At 43.8% G+C, this 21,591-nt stretch overlaps 1 protein-coding gene across 8 annotated transcripts in view; it reads left to right on the top strand.

Moving 5' to 3' along the window:
- The first annotated feature begins 15,109 nt into the window (after window positions 1–15,109).
- AGBL3 (AGBL carboxypeptidase 3) overlaps window positions 15,110–21,591 on the top strand; it is a 30,511-nt gene continuing 24,029 nt past the window's right edge. For all 8 annotated transcript variants that reach the window (XR_012043295.1, XR_012043294.1, XM_072866765.1 and 5 more), the window contains exons 1-4: window positions 15,110–15,273; window positions 16,574–16,635; window positions 17,911–18,093; window positions 19,653–19,760. Coding sequence is in view for 6 of the 8 variants with exons in the window: in XM_072866765.1 (XP_072722866.1) it covers window positions 16,575–16,635; window positions 17,911–18,093; window positions 19,653–19,760 (352 nt within the window). In the remaining 2 variants the exon portion in view is untranslated. The remainder of the gene's footprint in view (window positions 15,274–16,573; window positions 16,636–17,910; window positions 18,094–19,652; window positions 19,761–21,591) is intronic.

Below are 21,591 nucleotides of genomic sequence, written 5' to 3'. Positions count from 1 at the left end.
GCAAACTGGTGAACTACCTGACTGAAAAAGTGCTATGGTTTTATATCCTTCTAACATGTAGCTTTTCTATGTATATAAAATGTGCATTCACAAGAACTTCAAGCAGTGTTTAGCCTGAATAATTAGCTACCCTGATCCCAAGATGCTCTTGATAAACTCTGCAGGAAGGAATACTTCCTTACCCTCACTACCTGGCCCTGGGCTGATACAGTGATTTAACATGAGAAGTTTGGAGCCTTCAGGTGCCTGCTCCCAGAGGAACCTTATCTCTTGATCTATCTAAATTAGTCAATTAAAAACAAGATTCCCAAGTTCATGCAGACGAAAATGATAGAGATAAATTTAATATGAACTAAATTGCAAGCAGGCGAAAATTGCTGCTAGTTATAATAATTTAATTACAGAGGAAATTTTAAATCACCTCTTTTGAAGGACTGAGAAAATTCATACTGTGGGGACCACCTGTAATTTCTCTCTGAGCCCCAAATAAACATCCCAAGTGGTCCCAATAGCACAAATCTTCTGGCTTGCTTTCAAACTGGAATTGTGGCCAGGGGCTACACAACAGTGCGCAAACCATTCACTGCCCTTCATGTGTCTTCACCTTGATGCTACTTAAAAATGAGAAGAGAAATCTGTCTCCATGGCCCCTTCGGTCCCTTGAGCTTTGTGATGAGGCACTGAATGTGCACAGAGCGGGTAAATTAGCTCATGGCTCAGACACACATGCAAAGCAAGGGGGTTGCCACAACGTTAAAAGTTACTGCTCATTGACTGGGTTCAAGAAGGTGACCTCTTTGGCTGTTCCAATTGCCAAATAAAATACAGTTCGCAGTGGCTTATGCTTGCACGTATCCTTTCAGCTTGCAGCAAGCTCAGAGCACAAGGCCAACTCACTGCTTCAGCTCAGCTGCTGAGGCATACTCAGTAACCCGAAATGGCTCATTACTTTCCATCAGGGATCCATAACCCCTGTTTGGTTTACTAAAGAGATGGTCAAAAGGCCATTTGATCAGACTCAGCAATGTCTTCATGGGAACGGATTTCTGATAGGAGACGAGTCTTTCTTCCAAGCAGACAAAGTAAAATCAGATTCGGTGGCTGGAAACTAGTATTTCACAAATTCAGATAAGAACCACATTGCTCATTTCTGACAGAGGAAATAATGAACCTCAGAAACAACTTTCTATGTCATCTGTACCCTGTAGGTCTTCAAAAAAAGGCTGTGTGACAGGATGGAGGACAGATATACTGTGGCTAACATCTGTGGCTCAGGCAGTTCAGAGCTCTTGTGCAGGACCACTGGAGAAGTTTTCAAGTCAGAGATATACAGGATGTCACTAGGGTGATCCCAGCTGGTTTTGACAGTCTATCACCCATCCTTACCCACTGGTGCACAGGTGGGAGCCCATGAGCAAGAGCTGTGTTTAAATATGATAGCCTTTATACTCGTACATAAGTCTTTGAAAAAATGGAGATTGGCACGTACATTATACCAACGTCTCTTGAGTTTGACACAGGCACTGCAAAATTTCTAGCCTGTAGCTATGGGACAGACAAAATAGGGCTTCACTGCTGTCTTCTGCATGTCTAATTTAAATCAGAAACATTCAAAAAAGCATAAGAAGGTAGAAGTGTCTCTACCAAATCAGAAAAAAGGTCCCTCAAACCCAGTACTCTGTCTCCAGCTGTGGCCAGTAATGGATGCAAAGGAGAAGATACAGGAAGGTGGCAATATGTAACAGTATGTCACTAACACCTAGTAGCTTCCAGTGATTTGCACTCAAAGACGTCATGAGGCAGGGTTGATGTCTTTGTGTTTCACACCTCTTTGAAATTTTTCCTTCATGACTCAGTCCAGACACTTTCTGAACCTATAGAAACCTTTACTATCCACGGTACCCTTAGGCAAGGAGTTCATAAACCCATTCATATCTAATAAATAAATAGAAGTGTCACCTTTTGCTTATCTCAGAATACAGAAAAAAACCACCTCACTTTGCTTGCTGTCACTCGCAAATTTCCCCAATACTTGCCTTGGAAGAAACAGTAGTACTATACTGACAAAAGCGAAGCTTTCCTACTTCTCTTGGTGCTCCAAAGCAGAGGATGCTGTGGTCATTCACTGTTTGGCCAGTTGTAATCAACAGCAAATTATGGGTTCCAGGTTAGAACATCGTTGCTTGACAAATATTAAAAGCTCTAAATTCTTCCTCACCTAGAGAGGTGAGGTGCCTTTAAATATAGTTACAATACACTGTATTAAGTGACAGTAGGAGGTTGGTTTTTCTTTTAAGTCAGTGTTACTTAAGAGCAGCAGTTCAAGAATTCAGATAGGACATGGTGGAGATTAGAAGTTACTGGAAGTTGCGTTAGTAAAGTTCCTGTGGGCAGATAAAAATAATCTTTACAATTACTGCATTCTCCCAGTAGTTTCAAGATAAAAAAATACACTTCACAACCTTCCCCTGTACACAGGGTCAAAACCTCTGAGGCTGAAAATTGACCTTGCTCCCGTAAGTCACCATACACTTACTGCAACTGGTTGCAAGACAGTTTTCCAGGTCCTTAGGAGAAGCTCAAGGTGTTCTTGTGTGCCCTGTTTCAAGGAATTGTGATTTTTCCAGTAAGCAGTCTTTTTCCACATTCGGTTTTTGAGGCACCACCATTCACAGTATCAACCTTGGGCTCCTCCAAGGGTTGGCAGCTGATCCCAGCAGTAAAATCCAGCTAAGCTCATTGAAACAATGGAGACGAGGGCTTTACTATGAAAAGAGATGCAAAGTTCTTAGCCTTCACGAGGTAACTAGCAAGGAGGAACATTTTAGAGAAGACAAGGTAGTTTGTTGGTTTAATATTTTAGCCAGCTATGCCGAAGCAGAAGACACTGCCTCATGCTCACTGATATCTTAACCTAGAATATTACATTTTATGGGTTACCCAAAGCAAGCCTACGGTGGAGAATTACTGCCTTACAACCGTTGGCAAGACACACCTAGGACAGAAACTGCGTACTTAACGTTCAGATGGGGTAAGTGTGTCCAGCAGGCAGGGTCCTCGCCTGACATAGCTGAATCAGAGGGAGAACTGCAGATCCCTGTGGGGATCAAAACAGAGAGACGCTAATAATTTATTTACAGAAATAAAGGTTTAATAAACAAGAAGGAAGCCAGAACACCCCTATTCCCTCAGAGCAAATCCCAGCTGCAGAAGCAAGGCCACCCCTTGGATTTGCTGTCATTACCAGTAAGCACAGACTGGGACTGCCCTGGCATTGCTTTTGTTCTAGTACTGGATGCAGTGAGGCTGCAGGCGTGGGAGTGGGCACCCTTTCCAGTTCTTGCTCCCCACCCCTTGTACATAACTGCCTCCTTTAAGCTCCTTTTGGAGGCTGATGATGGTGGCTGACAAACTTGTCCTGCTCTCTTGGGGCTCCCCACATGCTTGTACTGGTTCTGCCTGCTGTTCATCTAAGGGTCACTGCGCCCCGCTCCCCCTCTGCACACAGTGCTGTGTGCTCAGCTGAATGCCAACTTCAAGGGGAATTTCCTTAATACAGAGATGTCCTCACTGAGGACACAGCCTTGTCTGGTTAGACAGTAATGTCTGTGGTGTATTGTGAGAACTGGAGCTATAAATACAGAAAATAAGGGTGACTTTGGTATGTTTTCCCACTTAAATTTTTATCGGACTTTTTAGATCCAGAAATACCAGAAAGCTCCTTTTATGACAACGGCATTCTTTAACAGGCTGTAAAAACAGAGCCCTAAAACCTCTGCCCTACCAACCTGTGCTTCTCAGGCCTTGATGCAAAATCATTCTGAGGGAGGCTGTGCCAAGGGAAGACCCTCCCGACACAGCACCACTGTCCCATCCCGCTGCCCTTTGCTGTCTTCCAGCCTTTATCCACTTTCTTGTTGCCCTGTAAGTCCAGCTGAACGTGGGGAAAGAAGAGCCAGAGTAGCTTTTGCCTTCCAAACTGCACTGCCAGAACTGCCCAGCAGCACAACGGTTGGCTTACAAAGCCACGGCTGGCACGTGGCAGCACCTACATCCTCAGAGCTTCCCATTACTGGCACTGAAACACAGGGAAGTTCCTCATCCATAGAAACATTTAGAGAGTTTTCAGAAGCTGATGGAAGAGGAACCATGGGATCAGTAGTACCTGACATCTGAACGCACAGCACAGGGAGCCCTGCTGCCTCCCACGACCCACCCCACCATGCGGGAGGGGAGCAATACTGTAGTGTCTGGGGCCAGGAGCAGCACAGAGGGGTCCGAAATACTCATCCACAATGACGTGTGTGTATCTCAGGATAAATTCCCCCTACATGGAAGCAGTGATTTCTACTCTATGAAATGACAGCTGCTGGTAAGGACTTACTTGGAAAAAAGCAGTCTTATAACATGAGTTTCATCTTTTGGCAGCTGTCCCATAAATAAGAACTTTCTCTTACTGGAAGCAAAGACAGCGGGCTTTTGGGAAAATACATTGTACCTTTAGCAGTATCGAGTATTATCCAAGCTCTCCACAGCTGTAGAAAAACAGCTGTTGGGTCCTGTTTTGACCAGTGAAAGTCATAGTTATGGCTTTGAATGACACAAGCACAGAGATATAAATAGCTTGTTTTTATTTATTTAGTTTTCTGAAATCTATAAAAATAAGCATCTTCAAGACTGTGAGACTTTGCCAAAAGTTAAAAATACAATTGAAGAAGAAACAGCCACAGACTGTCCCTAACCCCAAGTCAAAATAAAAAAAAATAAAACTAGCCACAGCAGACTAAGTCTAACCAGTGTTTTCTACCCTATAAACTCACTTACGTCTCACCTCACCTCACCTCCCAAAGAAAAGTTTCAAATGCAAAAATAAATTAAGAAAATAATTCATATCATACACTAAATGTCACTTAGCCTTTTTGTTCTCTGTCAGGTTCTTTTTGCCATGCATACCCCACTGTCCTGACCTAAAAAACATGCCTTCTGTCTTGAATAAGCTATGACTGCATTTGTGCATGCATCACCCTGGTCCTTCTGCTGAAAGAGATGCTGTGTCCCAGGAATCTGCAAGGCACCAGGAAAGAGAATTATTAAGTGATTTTCAGCCTGTGGTCTACAGTCCCCAGGGACTCCATGAACTATTTCTAAAGGGTCCAGGAAAAACAACCAAGGCAAGCAACATGCTTGTCACTACGCTTTAATCTGATGGGCAGGGACTCACACTCCATTAGAAAATGTTTGGAAACGTATTGGAAAAAGATAAAAGACATCATCCAGTGTTGGAGGTGGCCTAGGAAAGTCCATGAACCCACTTAAAGAGGAAGAAACTGCTTCATACATACCATTTTCTGGATTATAAGTGTTTCAACTGGCTGAAGCATGAAACTGTGGTGGTTTTACACAGCTTCCCAGCAGCATTTTGCAGCCCATGCAGAATTCTTGCTGCTGCACCAATTTCTTCAGCAGCATCCATGCCAGATAGCTTAAAGCTAGAGCAGTGGTTTCATCACCTTTCTGGTGCTACTTTATCTGAGCTGTTGTTATTTCAGTGAGTCAAGAGGCTTTGCTTTCATCTTAAAAGTAGGAACATTATTGAACTGTTTGTTTTCTGCATTATAGGTCTGCTTTGCTGATTTACCCAGTCACTCTGGATCTTCTTGACTCATTAAGCATCACCAGATCTACTCCATATTGTCCTAACCTGGGTACAGCTATCTTGCAACAGACAGACAAAAATAACCTCTGCTGGGTTAATATTTGTCATATTGTCTGTTATATCACGGGTCTGTTTGGTGCAGAAACAGGCAACAGAGCATACCTGCATTGTACAACAGAGCCTGGTGCAAAGATCGCAGAGTTAATGCCCACCAAAATAGCTCTGGGTTGGGAAACAGCCTAATGCCTCAGCACAGCAGCCTGGTCAGCTAATTGTCCCTGCAGAGAAATGGAGCCACTAGTGAAACTGCTCTACTGTTCTCTATCGAACTGCTATCACAGCACAGCACTGCTCAGATATTCCAGCTGTAACTGGAGCTAGCTCCAGGACATCTGAGCTATGAAGTACAGACATGCCACCTATGTGCTAGTCCAGAAATCACTGGAGGGATGCTGAGTATTTTACACAGACCATATCACCTCTAGACAACAAGTTTGCATACAGAAATAAATGAGCAAATAACAAAATATTTTCCATGCTCTTGTGCAGGAGCATAAAACAGCCCATGTTAAGGGTGGTACATTAGAAATGTAGCAGGTACAAGAAGCCATAGCAAAATAATCTCTTTGCCATTCCACCAGGGTACCGCTTGGTGTCATTCCCAGACTGAGTTAGGTAGGAAAGCAGACTGCAAACCACTGGGCTAGCTTCAGAGGGGTTTGGCTTTAGGCTATCAGTGCATGCTGTGGAAATGTAAATTCAGGCTTATGCTCCTTAACTGTCATTTAGGATAGCTGTTCTCTAAATACTCTGGCTTATTGATGCAGTGCTGTAGGATCAGAGCTTGCCATCAGTAAGCATATACTGTCTGCCCACCTTCCCTTTCATAAAACAGGCCTCTAAACTTTTCCCTCCCCTCATCTTCCTCCATCATCTTCCTCCATCAGACTCATCTTCCTCCATCAGCCTTTCCCACTGCCGCCCCTGTTTCCGTGCCATTTTGGAAAGTTGGTCACTGTTCCTCCCAGCACTGGTGTCACAATGTTGCTTAAGATCAGCCTTTATTTTTACAATTTGGGGGTGTACACTCTGAGCTAAAGGAGACTTCTGGCTGGACTGCACCTTACAGAGGTCTTCCTAAGTCACAAGGCTCTTCAGAGCCTGGTTATCCCAGCAGGTCCATGTCCTGGATGACTGAGTATTAAATCAGAGGCAATCTTTAGTGCAAGTCTCAACGTCACTGACTCTGTACTGACACTGAGATGCATCAGCCCTGCTAGCCCTGGCCTGCCACAAGGTCCTTATCACCCCAGATGGCAATGCTTTCATTAACTGCTCCTCCACTCTGGCTATAGACAATTTCTAGGGACTTTATAGCTAAGGAAAAATTAATCATTATTTCATTTTTAAAATAAGGAAAAAGTAATTAAGTTGGTTCCTGTAAGTAAACACCACGTTTACAAAACAGCCACACAGCCAGCAATGCCCAGTCAAGAGTGAGGAGGAGAGAGGAGGGGTTAGACATGTCAACCTCAGACCCACTGCCACGTTGCTACCTTGTTTATGAAAGTTCATGTATTTAGATTCAAAGATAATGTCTCTGATTTAGAAAACCTTTGAGCCAGACCTCTGCAGGTTGGAAGTACCACTGTGGGCTTGCCCTGCATTTTCCCCCGCGTTCACTATCAGCAGCTATCAGAAACACAATGGTGGGTATGTGAATCCTGGCGCTGGCCCAGTGCAGTTTGTCTTATGTCTTAAGCTATTCCAAAGGCTGAGGAAGGAATTTCTCTTACTTCTGTTGTCCCTGTAGTTTTCTAGACACTAGTGAAAAATGTCGAGTGAAAAAACAATGAAACTAGTGAAAAACTGTCAGACTGGGTAGAAGGCAGTGTGAGCGCTGGGAACAGCAGCAGAGATTAGCCTAAGGGAAGGGCAGGACAGGGCAGGCAGGGAGGGAAGATGTGGCTGAGGGGAAAAGGGAGAAAGATTATTATCTGGAGTTCACGCTGTGCAGCAGATGCCGCTGAGTCTGTGGACCTGGTTACGACAGATTCACAGAACAGGGAAAACATTACGGGAGCCCCTTTGCTGGGCCAGGGACACAGCCCCTGCAGCACCCAGCCGTCTGACTGGGATCAGGTTAGGCACCATCTACACATCGGCTTTCTATGCTTAGTTATACCAGCAGCATGGTAGAGGTCTCTAAGGATGGGATTCATCTCTCCTAACTTTAGGTATCTATAGCATGGCTGCCAGGGGGGATCTAGTCAATAAAACCGCTGGCGTTGAAGGAGGTGTTCATCTAACCAAACACAGGAATCTGCTTCAGCGTGAGATGAGTCGTACCCTAGATTCAGCTGCATTGACTAAACCTCTACGGACAAGGGAGAAAATCTAAGGTGCCTAGCTCAGATGCAGACATTTGCATGTGATTAGAGGTGAGTGTCATACTCGGAATCCAAAAATAAAGTAATCTAGAATGCAGTGAGGACCAATCCTGGCACACCAGTGACAGCGACCGTCACACCAATACATAGCTGGGGAATGTGGATAAAAATAAAACCTGTGGGAACAAACCAAATTCTCAAAGCACTACAATAACCATTGGTTAAATAGCACAATTTTGACTGCCATTCCCCAAACATCCAAAAACCCTTAGCAGGGTTCAAAGCTTTGCTGTGCTAAGCACTGTACAACCTTATAATAAAAAGATACTCCTTATCCCTGGAGAACATGTGCAAGAGCAGTAAGATCCGTGCATGGTCACCACCCATTTTCTCTGACTTTTTTTTTCCCAACATTTCCGGGGGGGGGTGTCTCACCATCACCCATTTCTCTCAAGGGGTTGTGCTAGAATGCAGTAACATGATTTTGGAAGTACTTGTGTTAAAACAGGGTTGCCTCAGAACAGGGCATATATTGTTGCTTGCAAACTTTCTGACATTGCAAGGCCAAGTTTGTACCATGGCATTTCAGGTTTCCTTTTGGGTGATCTCAGGTTGTTTCAACATGTCTCAAGAGCTTCAGCCAAGGCTTTAAAACAGAATGAGGTAACAAAGAAAAGTATTACAAATATTCCCCAAGTATGTGGGAGAACTTCTTTTATAAATACAAGAACCAGAGCGTTTGGGGGAAAATGGGAAAGAAACACACCCCCTCTAATGAAAAAATTTACATAACTCCTTTTTAACTCAGTAAACACAGGAAGGAACTTAAACATTACAACAGGCTCAGAGCAATTTGTTAATGAAGGCAGAAAAAATTTTAAAAATTTGTTTACTTTTTCTGTACTCCAGGTTTCAGTTCAGGTGTGTGTCGAGTACCCATCTCCATGTATCTTCAAGAGCTCTTTGTTCAGTCTTTAAAACAAGGTCACTTGGCTTTTTAATCCAAATAGAAGTATCAGAGATACACAAGGGTTTATTTACAGTTGCAGATGAAATCTTCAAAGAAAGCCCAGGAGGCTTATTAAAGTTGGAGCTGGGAAAAGGAAAAAAAAAAGAAACCCAAGCATGGACACAAGAATCAGTATTGGCAGCTAGGCATGTGACTCTCATGAGATGGCCTGAGAGAAGAAAATATCTGGAAAGAACAGAAAATAACAAAGCAGAAATAACTGGATTTAAAGGAGCTTGCTTGATGAAGAGCTGCTCAAATACCTGTAAAAATTCATAGAGATTTGCTAAATCCCACAAGTGAGCCGGTTGTATAAGTATCCAGAGAGTATATTATTTTTATTTAGCTAAAAGTAGCTGCAATATATATTCTTAAACAGTTTGCTTTCTGTAAAATGGAGGATGCACCTTTGAGAATTGTGGAATCAAAGGAAAACATGGAAATTAAGTCAGAAGTAGAAAAATGTATCAACAATTGTATCAGAGAGGAACAAACTAGACCGTTACCTTCAGTGCTGCATTTTATCACTCCATAAGCTATATTACAGCCAAAGGAAAACAACAATGAAGGGAGTCAGGTCAATTCAGGACATGATTTATTTTGAAACTCCTCTGTAGCATGTTTAACATAAGCACATTTTACCGTACCACTAAGAATAGTCCTGTAGGCATCAAGAGAAATTTAAAGCATGTATGCACATTTGCAGCACTGGGGGAAAGGAACCTAATACAAACCACGACTTAATTTTGTGCAACATTAAGTGACATTTTTCACTCCTTCTTTGCCTCCAGGGTCAGAGTCTTACTGAGCAATGACTAGGTGTTTAGATCATTAGCACTGAGGAGAAAAACTTGCATGAGAGCAAAGATGGACTCCATGGAGGACACAACAGTTCAGGCTGTTGGTTATGGCTGTCAGTAAGCAAATGACAATGAATGTGAGGCCATACTAGTACTAACACCCTTTTTTTTTTTTGCGTTAAAAGATTTAAACTGCATGCTGCAAAGTGTCTGAGCATTCATATCTGAGCACCACGTCTAAATGAAACTCTTGCTATTCACAGCACAATTAGCATTTGTACATAGAAGTGCAGTAAGAAATGCAGGGCTTATCTTCATTGCAGGGTTAAATTAATGTTATAATCTTGTCACATTTAAGTTGCCTTCATATTAAGCCCTGCTCACACACAAAGACTTCACTCAAGTATGATGTGGAGCAGATACAGGGTAGAAATAGGTTAGTGCTGCCAGTCCTCACACACCTTCCCATAATTCCCATGCATCAAGAAAGGATTACATTCTCCCAGAATTCGCAGTGAAACAGTTTACAGAACAATCTCCTATATCTTTTCTGGTAATTGTAACCCAGACCAAAATGATCCCTGCAGTCGTCTGCTCCAGTAACCTGTCAGAAGCTCCCTTTCTCTTCTTTTCTCTCATAGCAGGCACAGCAGAAGTAAAAGCATATTTTTTGCCCAAAACTGTGGTTTCATGTGCATTAATAGGGGTTTGCACACTGCCAGATCACTCAGCAGCACAAATTTAATCTTGATCACATGTGGGCATATGACTGCATTGCTGTCAAATCAGACAGAGCACATGATGGAGTTTTCACTGTCTTTTTCTATTAACACAAACTTTATGTCAGCCCTGGGAGGACGGATGATGTCTGATCTCTCACAAAGCCAAGGCAGTATGAAGTTAACCCATTACATTACTCTGAACCAAACCGAGCTGGCAGAAGGAGTACGTAGGAGGTCAGCACTTTGCAACCTGGGTCCGTGCCATTCTGGATGCGATTAGGAGAGCCCAAAAAGCAGGCGGACTGTACCGGCCAGCCAGAGCCTCAGGCACGGCAGCACACAAGCCCAGATGCTAGGTTACACTGGCAATTTTGAAATGGATTTGCACTTGGCATCCTTGGCCAAGTCACGTGCTGCCGGCCTATGGGGCCTTACAGCTGACGAGAGAGATGCCATGGTGTTATCCCCCATTGCTCTACTTCACACAAGATTACCTCAAAGTGAAATAATACAAGTTAACAGAAAAATAGATCTAAAATAACTCTGCTTGAACACTGCAAATGCTCCACTGTATGGCATAAAGCACACAGGCACTATTTGCCTCCTTGGATCGGTAAGCAAAGCTGAGCCACCTCCTGGCCCTCCCTTACAGACTGCTACCACCTTGTGGCCATTCTGTTCCCTGTGCTGGCAACAGCAGCCAAAACCTTTAAAAGTTAATTATTTCCCCTGTTCTCTTAGCTGTTCCACTGGAGATAAATGATTTTTAGGGAAAGAAGTAGCAAACCCCAAGCACTGTGGAAGAACTGTGTCACTGTAGAAGAAGTAACATTAAAGAAAAACATGACAAAAACTTTTTTCTTAAAGTCTACACAAGAATCTCAAAACAGCACCTACCACTCCATTGTGCAAATGCACATAAAACTCTTCTAAGGAAAGATAGCACAGACGCTTTAAAAAAAATTAACTATTTGTGAAGAACAATTTCTGTAATATCAAACAAAGCTTTAATGCACTCATCCTGAAATCCTACCATCCTTGATTCATTCAGGAACAAATTAAGACTGAGACAGAGAAATGTAAAGCTTAAAGAAAACATTTGAAATCAAGCTGCTACCAACACAAACGTTTTTTTACAAGAAAGAATATAGCAATACATAACTTCTCACCGGAGGTACCCAAAGGTTCCTGGAGACCCCAGACTAAAGTTTAGGCTGTGAACTTCCCCCTGCCAGCTCAGCAGCTCACTTTCAAGCTCCTGTAGGGGACAGTGCTGCCCAGTGGGCAGGACAGATTTATGACACAGTTTCCATTCTCAGTTCTGCCACTCCATCCACTGGGCAAAGTCACTCCTGCCTCCTATCCCGGCCCTCCCTGCCTCTGCCGTTCACCTCTCTAAAGTAAGGGTGGACTCTTAGCAAAATACAGCACCTAACGCAACATGATTCTGATTGAGATGATGATTTTTTAAAGTACAATGATCATAGAAATAAATAATTGAAATAAGAGCATATGGTTGATTTTACTTGTTTTGTGATTAGATTACAGGGAACATTATTATACAAGGGAAGCAAATCTGATCATTCAATGGAAACCAAAAAAGCAATTCTGGAAATACCAGCATATTGGTCAGTTAATATTACTTTTCAGCCTACAAAAGAGAATAATTTTTAAGGCCTGTTTCAGGATTTTTCCCACAATTTGCTCATATTACAAAGGTTTTCTTGTGGCACACAGTAGTACTCTAGCTATGGTGACATTAAATGCACAATTTTCACTCTTTGTAACTAGGGAAACATTATGGTTCAAATCTCTTTTCTCAGAGATTTAATTTCTTTCAAACATTTTAATAGCATGGGACAGATGTTCCACACCTGCATGCATCTCAGGACCATCTTCACTACAGAGAGAAACATATACATTGCTTTCCAGTGCTGAAGATGCAGGGTCTGACTCTAGAGGGGGTTGTATACATGGGATGTGCTTATTGCAAGGAGGAAATAACTTTTCTACATGTGTTAAGAAGCAGTGACACCACCACCACCACCACCACCACCCCATTTCATGTACAAATTGATACAACCGTAACACATATTGCCGATATTGCTGATATAGAGGTCACGGCATTTGTCTTGTGGCAGCAAACAGCAGAACTCCCATGAGTGTTTAGTCCTGGAGACTATTTGTGGAGCTAATAGGTGTTCCATAATTATACAGACCAAAACATGGTAACATGTCACTACTGTAAGAAGCAGGTTCAAATTCTCTCTCTTCTGCTTAGTAAAAGACTATGCTTACTGCCCACAGTCTCTTCTGTGACTGCATGTCACCTTTGTGACTTGCTTTGGGCAAGGTTCGGGGCACTGGGCAGTCACGCCTGCCCGTAATTCACAGAAATCCTGGGGATGGATATTCACACTCAACCAACTTGGACTCAATGTTTTAGCCAAGGAGCACTCCACCAGCCCCTCTATAACTAATGGAGGAAAAGCAGGTCTTCCAGAGGGAAAATCCAAGCAGAACCAAAATTTAGTGCTCTAGACCATTCTTTAGGAGAACCTGCCTTCATGGACAACAGAGGAAGCTGAGGGAGTTCAGCTAGTTTGCTTAGGTGACTGCAACCTCCAACATCGCAGTTATTCCTGAGCTCCTGTCTAAATTCGCCTTTTGGTTGGGCCTTCTTTCCACTCTTCAGCCACTAACATCGTCCTAGGAATTCAATGCATAGGTCTGCTCTTCTCTCTCTGATCCCCTCAGCCAGGGATGGTCAACCACTGGCCCCAACACCAGGCTGGTCATCACGAGCTGGGGCTGGCACCAGCAAGCAAGCTGCAGGGCTCTGAAACAAATTTGGCACTGGTCAGCAAAGAGGTTAACCCTCCCTCCCCTGGGCCCTGGGTGGTCTCTGCCCAGGCTCTGGACTCTGAGCACTTCTCCGGGCCTTGTGCAGAGGCATTGCCCTGGAAGCTAGCTCGTTTGGGAGTCAGGCATCCAGGCACTAGAAAGGTAAAGAACTAGGGCAAGGAAGCTGGAAATTAAGAAGGCAGTCTCCTCTTAGAGACAACGCCAAGGAACTGTGGTGTTTGCAGCCCTACTGTGGCACTGGCAATGACACCTGAAGCTCAGTGCAACCTCCTACATCCCCTTCTACCTATTTTAGACAAAAGCGATGCTGTGAAATCATTGTAGCCATGAGACTGAAGTGATAGGGTAATTGCCCGAATGTAATAAGCAACTAGAAAACAGATTACTGAGCAGAACATCTTTGGTCCATGAAAGGGCTAGTAAAACTCTACAGAAGGCACCTGTGGTACTCTACAATAAGAACGGGAAGACTGGGAAGTGTCTCCTTCTGTCTCTCAGGCAGAGAGAGTCCAAAGTAGATGCATCCCCTCGTGTAACCCATCAGAGCTGCCTGCTTATGCCTCCTCAAACTGTACTTCGAAATTTTGAAGGAGGTGTGGGCCGGGGTCAAATTAAATCAAACCACAGGCTGTCGTTTGAGTTTTGCAAGTAGGTCATAGCAATTCAGCAGACATTGGTTTCCCAATTTCTGCCCTGACAGATTTCCCGGGCAGAAAGACACGTGCCTACGAGTTTTCCAGAGAGGCTGGATTTACTGCACAGGATGACCGGGAAGCACGAGACACACTGTGCGAGCACAAACGTGTGTGGCACACGCGCACGGGAAGCCCGACACTTGCAGCATCAGCTCAGCATGCACGCTAATCAAGCCCTGCACAGGTGTGCAGCAGCCTGACCAACACTGCCACACATTTGCAGTTTCTGAAGTCAAAACGTGGGTGCCTTTGGTCCCGTCTGGCACTTAAGGACACTTGGGAGCTCTAAGCCAGACTAGCAACTGGCGGACTGATTGCCATCTTACCGCCATATGGGCTGTGAAGAGCCAATATTGGGGTGTGCTGCGGGCACGTGCTTGTGCTCTGCGCCCTGCCTCAACCGTACAGGAGGATGAGCATTAACCGGGAGCGGCTACTCTTTTACAGGCCAGGTTGTAAGTATTGCAGTTAATATGAATTAGGACAGAAGGTGTTGCCTTGTTGATGTAAGTGCATAGGATTTGCAAACACTGCCTTTACTTTATTGCAATGCTTTATGCTGCTTGCATTCCCTGACTTAAATGACGAGGGTTTACATGTAACAGAAGGAAAACGTTCTCCCCGCACAGCCCAAGCCAGCAGAAGCACCAGAAGGCACAGGGAAGCCGCTGCACAGCCTCTGCCCCCCTGCACCTCAGGCCTCTTCAGGACGGCTGTAGCCCGCCCTGGCTGGCTAGGCGGGCACACTGCGGCACAAACCCCTGACTCGGCCGCTGCTGCCCAGCCGGCCAGCGACAGGGGCTAACACAGGGCCGCGGGCACCGCTCCCAACGCGGTCCCCCATCCCCGCGGCCTCGGGCCGGGCCCGCCACCGCGCCCGGCCCAACGGCGGCGAGCGGGGCCCGCACCGAGCTCTCGCGAGAGCGGGGCCGGTTGCGGCGGTCGCGCCCCTCTGCCGGCGGCAGCCCGGGCCTTTCCCGCTCGGGTGCGGCCGGCGCTCGCCGCTCGAAGGGCGGGATCACGGCGGTGCCGCCGCCTCGCCGGGATGCCCTGTCCCGCCGCCCGGGCCCCTCGGCGGCGGCAGCGGGACGGGACGGGACGGAGAGAGCCTCGCCGTCAGGGAGGAAGGCAGCTCAGTAAGTCCCCTCGGTGCCTGCTCCCCGTCTGAGGTGTCCCAGATGACGGGACATCAGCTGTCATTCGTTAGAAGCAGCTGCTTCTTATTCTCATAAGAAAATCAGTAAGCAGCCCCAGTAACAAACCATTTCTACAGGCACCCGAAGTGCATCGCAGAGCACGCTTGTCCGGAAACTAAATTTTGGGACCTACCCAAACCCCTGTCCTGAGAGCTCATCCCTGGCCCTGTCCGTGTTTATCGAGAGCAGTCCGGCTCTTTGTTAGTGAACAAAGTAAAATCCTCTGCCTTCTCTGCATAATGATTCTATCTGTGCCTTGGTTTGTCAACTGTTCTCAGTTCTTGACCTGTAAAAGTCAAGCTCCTGATCAGCTACTGGACTAGCAGATTTTTAGAAGCGCTGTACTGTATTTGGAAATGCGGTGAATGTAAATAGGAGCAATAAATAAGGCTGAGAGTATTCTTACCACCTGTGAAGTGCATTTGATGTTACCAACATTTCTTCATATTTCAGGAAGGAAATTCGGGTTTTAATTGAATGTGATGTTAGTGAAAGGGGATTAGATTGAAAACGCAGGAAATAAATGTTCTTTGTTAAGCTCAGTGAAGGGGACAAGCACTGTTGTCTCTGTGCTGCCTTGCCAATGTGCTTCAAATTCAACCCAGCGTAGTTGGTTGCTTTTCATGGCCCATGTGCACTTTGGCTGCAGAGTGGTGCTTTTTTAATCTTTGCCAAGTGTTACCAGTATCTTGGTATTGATAAACTATCATTACCTTGATACTTGCCAGTATCAAGTTCCTCACCTCCCTGACCTAGTCCTTACAGCTTTGGGATAATTGTGGCATAAATCTGGGCTGTCACCAGAGGGCTGTCCTAGCTATTGGTTTCCATTGCCTGTCCTGCTCTTACATCAGTAGGCTTGTCTGATGAGTGGGATCAGAGGGCTAATTAATGCAGCTGACAACCAAACATTTTTTTCTTATATCAGTTTTCCGCTATAGCTTTTCACACAACGGTAGGAATACTACAACTGCACCAGAGAGGCACTGGGGAAGCAAAAGAGGACAAGTGAAAGCATGTCTCCTTTGAGCGGTGGCCAGGAATAATGACAGAGTACATGACCATGCAGATTTGGCTAATTCTTACGTGGGCCATAAAGTAAACCAAAACAGAGGCAGCTCTTCTGCTCACAGCTGCCCTCTGTGTGAAAGCTCACAGCTCTCTATGTGAAAATAAACAAAAGCAAGCTGTCCTACTGTGGACTTTCAATTTTATTTTAGTATTTTAATTTTTTTTTTAGGATGAAGACCCCCCCTAACTCATTTGTGACAGAAGACAGTCAGCAGTGTGCTGTTCTTACAGGTTAGGACCCTTTCAGTTATTCCCCTACATCTTCCCTGTAAGACCACAGGGTGGAAGAATAAGGGGAAAGGGGAAGGTATTAGTGCTCACATAACTGTCAAGCTCTAAACAAAGTTGGAGTTAGATTTAGTGACATTTTATGGATCTCGAACTGGGTAAGTAGTTAATCTCAGTCCCATCTTGCAGCATGCCCTTGATCACCAGTTACTGATTTGGCATTATAGTAGCCAAGTATCCATTAGAGTTAGGTATCCACTAGAGTTTAAAAATGGGTTCAGCAGTTTTGTTTTTAATTCATTTACTTTTCACATATTATGTCATCTACACTTGAAACCAGATCCTTCAGGTGAAGTGCTTTTGCTTATTATTGTATTTTGTTTGTTGTGAGGAGAAGTAGGTCTAGAAACCAGGTCTAAAGCTGATTAGAATTTTTTTCTGGCAAAATAAGTCTTACAGGTGCTGGTATCTGATTCAGACCCAAAGCAAATACAAGAAAAATTTCCCCTGAAACCAAACTCCTGTCTTTTGGCCTGCTCTAAGCAGATAGTAGGAAGGACAGGGAATGCTTTGAACAGGGATCGTTTCATATCTATGACAAAGACAAGTAATTTCCTCAGGGCAGTGTTGTGGTCAGTGCACAGTACCAGCAGTCCCAATCATCCAATTACTAGATTTTTTTCAAAGCTTTTTCTCTGCCTATCATGTTTTCATTCAAGTGGCTTCTCATAACTTTGAAGAATTCCTTGCTGACAAGCAAAGACCCCCCCACATGCTCCAAATGTCTCTGTTACTTTACAAAATTTGTGATAGCATCAGATTGTTACCTCTCCTGTCACACTAGCCAGTACTATCTCGTTGTTGCATACGTTCTGTGTGATAAGTTTGGTAGGAATAAGCTTTGTTTGTTATTTGTATAATATTGCACAGCACAGATTTTGACTCAGACATTGAGATTGTAAGCACTACCATAACACAGTAGTAATAAAAGCAATAATAATAAAATATGCCAACATTTTCTATAGAAACCCGAATAAGCTATTCCCTGCTACAGTTGAATACTTGGTGTGCTTTGTGGTTTTAATGAATTAACTGTTCATTCAATGCTACTTTTAAATTCAGTGTGATTTATAGGATGGAGCATTAAATTTACATTTTAGTGGGGTGTAATTTTATTGTGCCATGCTTATGTTAATTTCACGTAGATAATCTCTGCAGCCTGTTTCCACTCGGAAGAGGAAGAGAGACTAATGTAAGGGTTCTTTCACTTTCTTATAGATTCCATTTGTACTCAGCTTTTTCCAAGGGCAAAACAGATTCTGTTATCATCTGACTCAGAGGCAGTGGTACCCCATCCTCAGGAGCCTCAGAATCTGGATGACTCGTCACCTGCCAGTCAGTTTTCCCTGGTGTACTGGCCCCACCAATGTGAAGTCATCAGGGACAGAATTGAGCACATTGGTAAGTTGTGCTTAAAATCTTGTGTATGGGAAAAGAGGAAGCACATCTTATATATAAATAAAGCCAAGAATTTATTGTTAGTATAAGTGAAATCTTAAGAGACAAATCATTATTAGTCCAGATCTAATTGCTATAGAAAAATTAAAAATAATAATGCAGTTAAATTTGTTATATATATGCTTCATTCACACCTTTTCCTGGCTTCCCCTTCCAGTGCTCCTCTAGGTCCTAAGGTCAGTGGTTTCATTGCAGAGGTCTCATTCTGGTGGAGGGGAGGGGTTGTTTGTTGCAAATTGTCAGCCTCTGGAGTCCTTTGCTGCGAGAAATACGATGTTTGTATTGATGATTTCTTCTTCCCCACTCTAGGATCCAGATAACTCTGGGGTCATGTTCATATGTTTGCTAGCTTACTCTTACACCTTTCTCTTTCTTCATCCATCTGCATCTCCATGTTACATCCGAATTTACCATATACAGTGTTCTTTACATGTGTTAGATATTATTTCCTTCATCTCTTTGTTACCCCTAAAACGAGTTTTGTCCAGCTCTAGGTCTGCATTTCTACACAGAGCAACTCTTTGTTACTGCTGTCCCTATAAGCCTATGGTTGTACCACACAAAGATAAACAAAAATAAAACAAATTAGCCATACATACCTTGTCAATTAGGGAAATTCCTGTCACAGCTAAATTAAGTGAAACAAAGCTGCAAGCAGATAAAGAAAAGTTCAGAGCAAACCTGATGAGCCTCAGTCCTGAGGTCTTGCAAATTCAGTACAAGTTTCATGTCCTGTTATTAGCAATGTCAGTACTGTATTTCAGGGCTATATGGTTAAATATGAATGTCAGCTAATAGCTGCTTTTATGCAGTCTGTACAAAAGTCATGCTGCAAACCTATTATGAGATAGTGAAGACTTGAACAGTCCCTATGCTTTCTAGATACAAACAATTGCAATTTGGAAGTAATCAGTAGAAGTCAGAAATGCACAGAGGTGGGACTGAGACATCTATGCCCTTATTCTGTTACCTTTGAAAATAGATCCCAGTATCTTGAATAGAATGGGATAGGACTGCTGTGAGTATTACAGTAAGGAAAGGCCTACTGTTAGAATGAATCAGAGCTCAACAGATCTTTGACATGCCAGGCAGATGTCATGCGAGTTACATGGAGACACTGCATTATAGCCATGCAGTGTCTGTGGTCAGCAATCAATGACTTCACTCTGTAGTTGGAGCATCTGTTTTTCTTATGGCACCAATGCTGTCTAACATTCACCATTGTCATCCTCACTGATGGTAAGCAAGCTGTACAGGGAACAGAGGTAAGTTTGCCCAGCATAAGTTAGTCCGTGCACAGACTGATATGTATTTTTATTTAGAGTCATAGTGAAGATTTGTTCACAGATCCAAAAAAATGAGGTTGAGAAGGGGGCTTCCCTCTTCCTTTATGTGCAACTGGTATAAATAAGACGAACCGCTTTTCAATGTGTCCTTCATATTATAAAGACTCTAATACAATCTTCCTGCTCGTACTCCTTCTGTGTGTCTCTTCCTTTCAGATTGGATACCCACTACCCCTGAGCCATTGTACGCTCCAACAGGTTTGGAGATGACACCGCCATACCAAACTCCTGACAAAGGCACTCTGATTTATCTAGGAGAAGAAGGTGGGAACACCCTGAGAAATCTTGCTGTCAGCTGTAGGTAGATGAAGCACCTGGTTTGATCTCCTTTATGAACCTAATTCAAAGCCTGATGAAATCAATATGATTTTCTATTGTTATTTTATGGCACTTGGGAGTAAATTATTTTCCTATAGATAGGGAAGGAAATTAGTTACACAGCTGTCTCATCATCCATAAGTTCTGTTAATTATCCATACTGTTAATTATCTCAGAAGTCCAGCTCAGCTCAAGCCATTGTTCTCAGTGAATAACAGTATGAACCGGCCTAAAATGAGTTTGTTGTGAAAATATGAGTGGAGAAAGATAATTTAAAAGCCAAAAGAGAAAGTGAAAAAGATGAGAGCTGTGTAACTGCAGGATCAACACTAAAGTCTGTGTTGGGAGATTTTATTATCCTGTTTGCTATACTGGTTTTGCCAAGACTTAGAAACAAAATCTGGCCAGATTGGATCAGTGCTTCATTACAGGCTCCTAAGTCTGGCAAGGATTAATTGGACAGAATGGAAGGGAGTTAGTTGCCTTATTCCACCATCACCAGTTGATTATCAGAGTTATTTATTCTTTCCTGTGTTTGCTAAGTTGATCCAGTTGCCTTGGATGAACTTGGAACTTCTGGCAGTTGTTGATTTTGGTTTTGGGCTACTTCTACATAGATAAGAAAGGATGATAATAATTTTGCAATCCTAGGATAACTAGATGTGGCCACAAAATTTTCAGAAGCACAAAACTGAAAGGGAGATGGCATCCTTCTTGAGGTCAACACAGTTGGTAAAAGCTTGCAATATATTGAAAAGCACTGTTACTCTTCGACATTATATTTATTTAGAAATTCGCTACTTCTGCAGTATGGGTGTATTACCTCTCACTAGTAGGTTGCTGCATTCAGTGGCCAAGAAAACTGGTAACTGCTGTCTGACTAGGAAGGAACTTCTGTCCTCTGCAACTGGACCTGCTAATTTATTGCAAGGGATAAGATGTGGAGGAACACTCTGAATCCCAGCACTCTGCCTTTTTGAAAACAAGGACAGTGGTTTCTGTTATGGTCCTTTAGTTGCTGTTCTTTAAAAATGCAACTTTTTACATCCTTTATTACTGACTTGAATTTCATGCACAGGCGACTGGAAGTGGTTCTTATTTCAGCCTGTACAACTCGTCAGCAAAGTGTGGTTTTGGTATCATGGTTCTCAGACTTCGTTAATGAAACTTCAAACCGAGGAGGTGAAAACTGCTGCCTTTTAAGTGTGGCCAGTTCTCCCTCCTGCTCCTGAGGAATGATGTTGTGCAGACAGTTACAGGCAGTTAGCAATTCCTGGGCTAGCAAACATCAAGCTGCAGCAGAATATGAGTGCTTGCTATTTCTGTGAAGACTCTGTATCTAAACATATGGATAGTAATAGTCAGTATTTGTTGACTACAGGGTGAGTTTTTAAGTGACTGTAATTGTACGTTCACTGCCTTGAGTGTGCCGCTTTGCCTCCTAGCCTCGGGTTTGGCTGGTAGCAGGACCTGCAGAGAGCCTCAGAGCCCTGGAGCCTTTACTTCCCCTTCCCTGCTTGCACCGGGGAGCACAGACTCCTTGTGTGAACTGGGCTGCTGGGCACTGCGGCCAGCTGGGGGACAGGAGCAGGTGGGAGGAGGATGAGAACTTTGGATCCCCATGGAGTTCATCTTGTCCTTTCTGTTCCTGGGACAGAAACCCCCAGCTTGCCAGCTTTGCCATCTAAGTTATATAGAAATAAATATAATTTGTGAAACCCTGAAATCCTCCTTGCAGAGAAGCTCTCTAGGGTAGGACAGGCATCTGCACTTATGC

Source organism: Ciconia boyciana, chromosome 1, assembly GCF_034638445.1.
Source record: "Ciconia boyciana chromosome 1, ASM3463844v1, whole genome shotgun sequence".
NCBI lineage: Eukaryota > Metazoa > Chordata > Aves > Ciconiiformes > Ciconiidae > Ciconia > Ciconia boyciana.
The sequence above is the reverse complement of the archived record's forward strand: the minus strand, read 5'-3'. Positions and strand labels throughout refer to the sequence as shown.